The sequence below is a fragment of the Triticum aestivum genome, chromosome 2D, assembly GCF_018294505.1.
Source record: "Triticum aestivum cultivar Chinese Spring chromosome 2D, IWGSC CS RefSeq v2.1, whole genome shotgun sequence".
Lineage (NCBI taxonomy): Eukaryota > Viridiplantae > Streptophyta > Magnoliopsida > Poales > Poaceae > Triticum > Triticum aestivum.
The window spans coordinates 307,248,324-307,248,938 of record NC_057799.1 but is presented as its reverse complement, the minus strand read 5'-3'; the positions used below and the strand labels follow the sequence as shown (position 1 = coordinate 307,248,938).

Genomic DNA, 615 nt, shown 5'->3' with positions numbered 1-615 from the left:
CTGGCGACCGGGGTGGCGGGCGGCGAGTCTGAGCGCAGCGGCGGGTCCGCGGGCGCGGCCGACGAGCTCCTGACCTCCTCTCTCATGGCGGGCGGTGTGGACCTCGATGCGGGTTCCAGCCAGGTGAGGTGCGACCGCGTCGGAATCGAGCTCAGTGGGAACGAATGGTGCGCGTGTTTATCGTGGTGGATCTCGTTGGGTCTATAGGCCTGGCCTACTGGCTATGGTTTGGACCTTCGGCTTTGTTGTTTCCATCGTGCCATATGCCAAGTCCGTTTATTCTGGGATGTTGCTAAAAACAAAACAAGCTAAAAAAAATACTAAAACGAAACAAAAACAAAAAGTTTATTCTGGGATGATTATCAAGAAATACATCGGATTGTCTCTGAGCGCATATGTCCCCTGCTTCATTTGCATTCTTGCTGCAAAATTTATTAAACCTCGAGAAAATAAAGGAACAAAAAACAAAACAAGCTCGTGTAGGAAGGCCAGGGATTTATAACTTAGTCATACTTTAGTTATCTAACCCCGTCGCGCAGTAATACTTTATTATACTCCCTCCGTTCCTAAATGTAAGTCTTTGTAGAGATTCCATTATAAACCACATACGGATGT

The 615-nt window shown here is 48.0% G+C and overlaps 1 protein-coding gene across 2 annotated transcripts in view; it reads right to left on the bottom strand.

The window, feature by feature from the left end:
* The window catches only part of LOC123052859 (uncharacterized), a 6,254-nt gene extending 6,056 nt beyond the window's left edge, over positions 1 to 198 (bottom strand). The window contains exon 1 of one of the 2 annotated variants that reach the window (XM_044476212.1): positions 4 to 198. In XM_044476212.1, coding sequence (XP_044332147.1) covers positions 4 to 86 — 83 coding nt within the window. In that variant the 5' untranslated portion in view covers positions 87 to 198. The other variant, XM_044476214.1, reaches the window with a different exon arrangement.
* Positions 199 to 615: the final 417 nt, after the last annotated feature.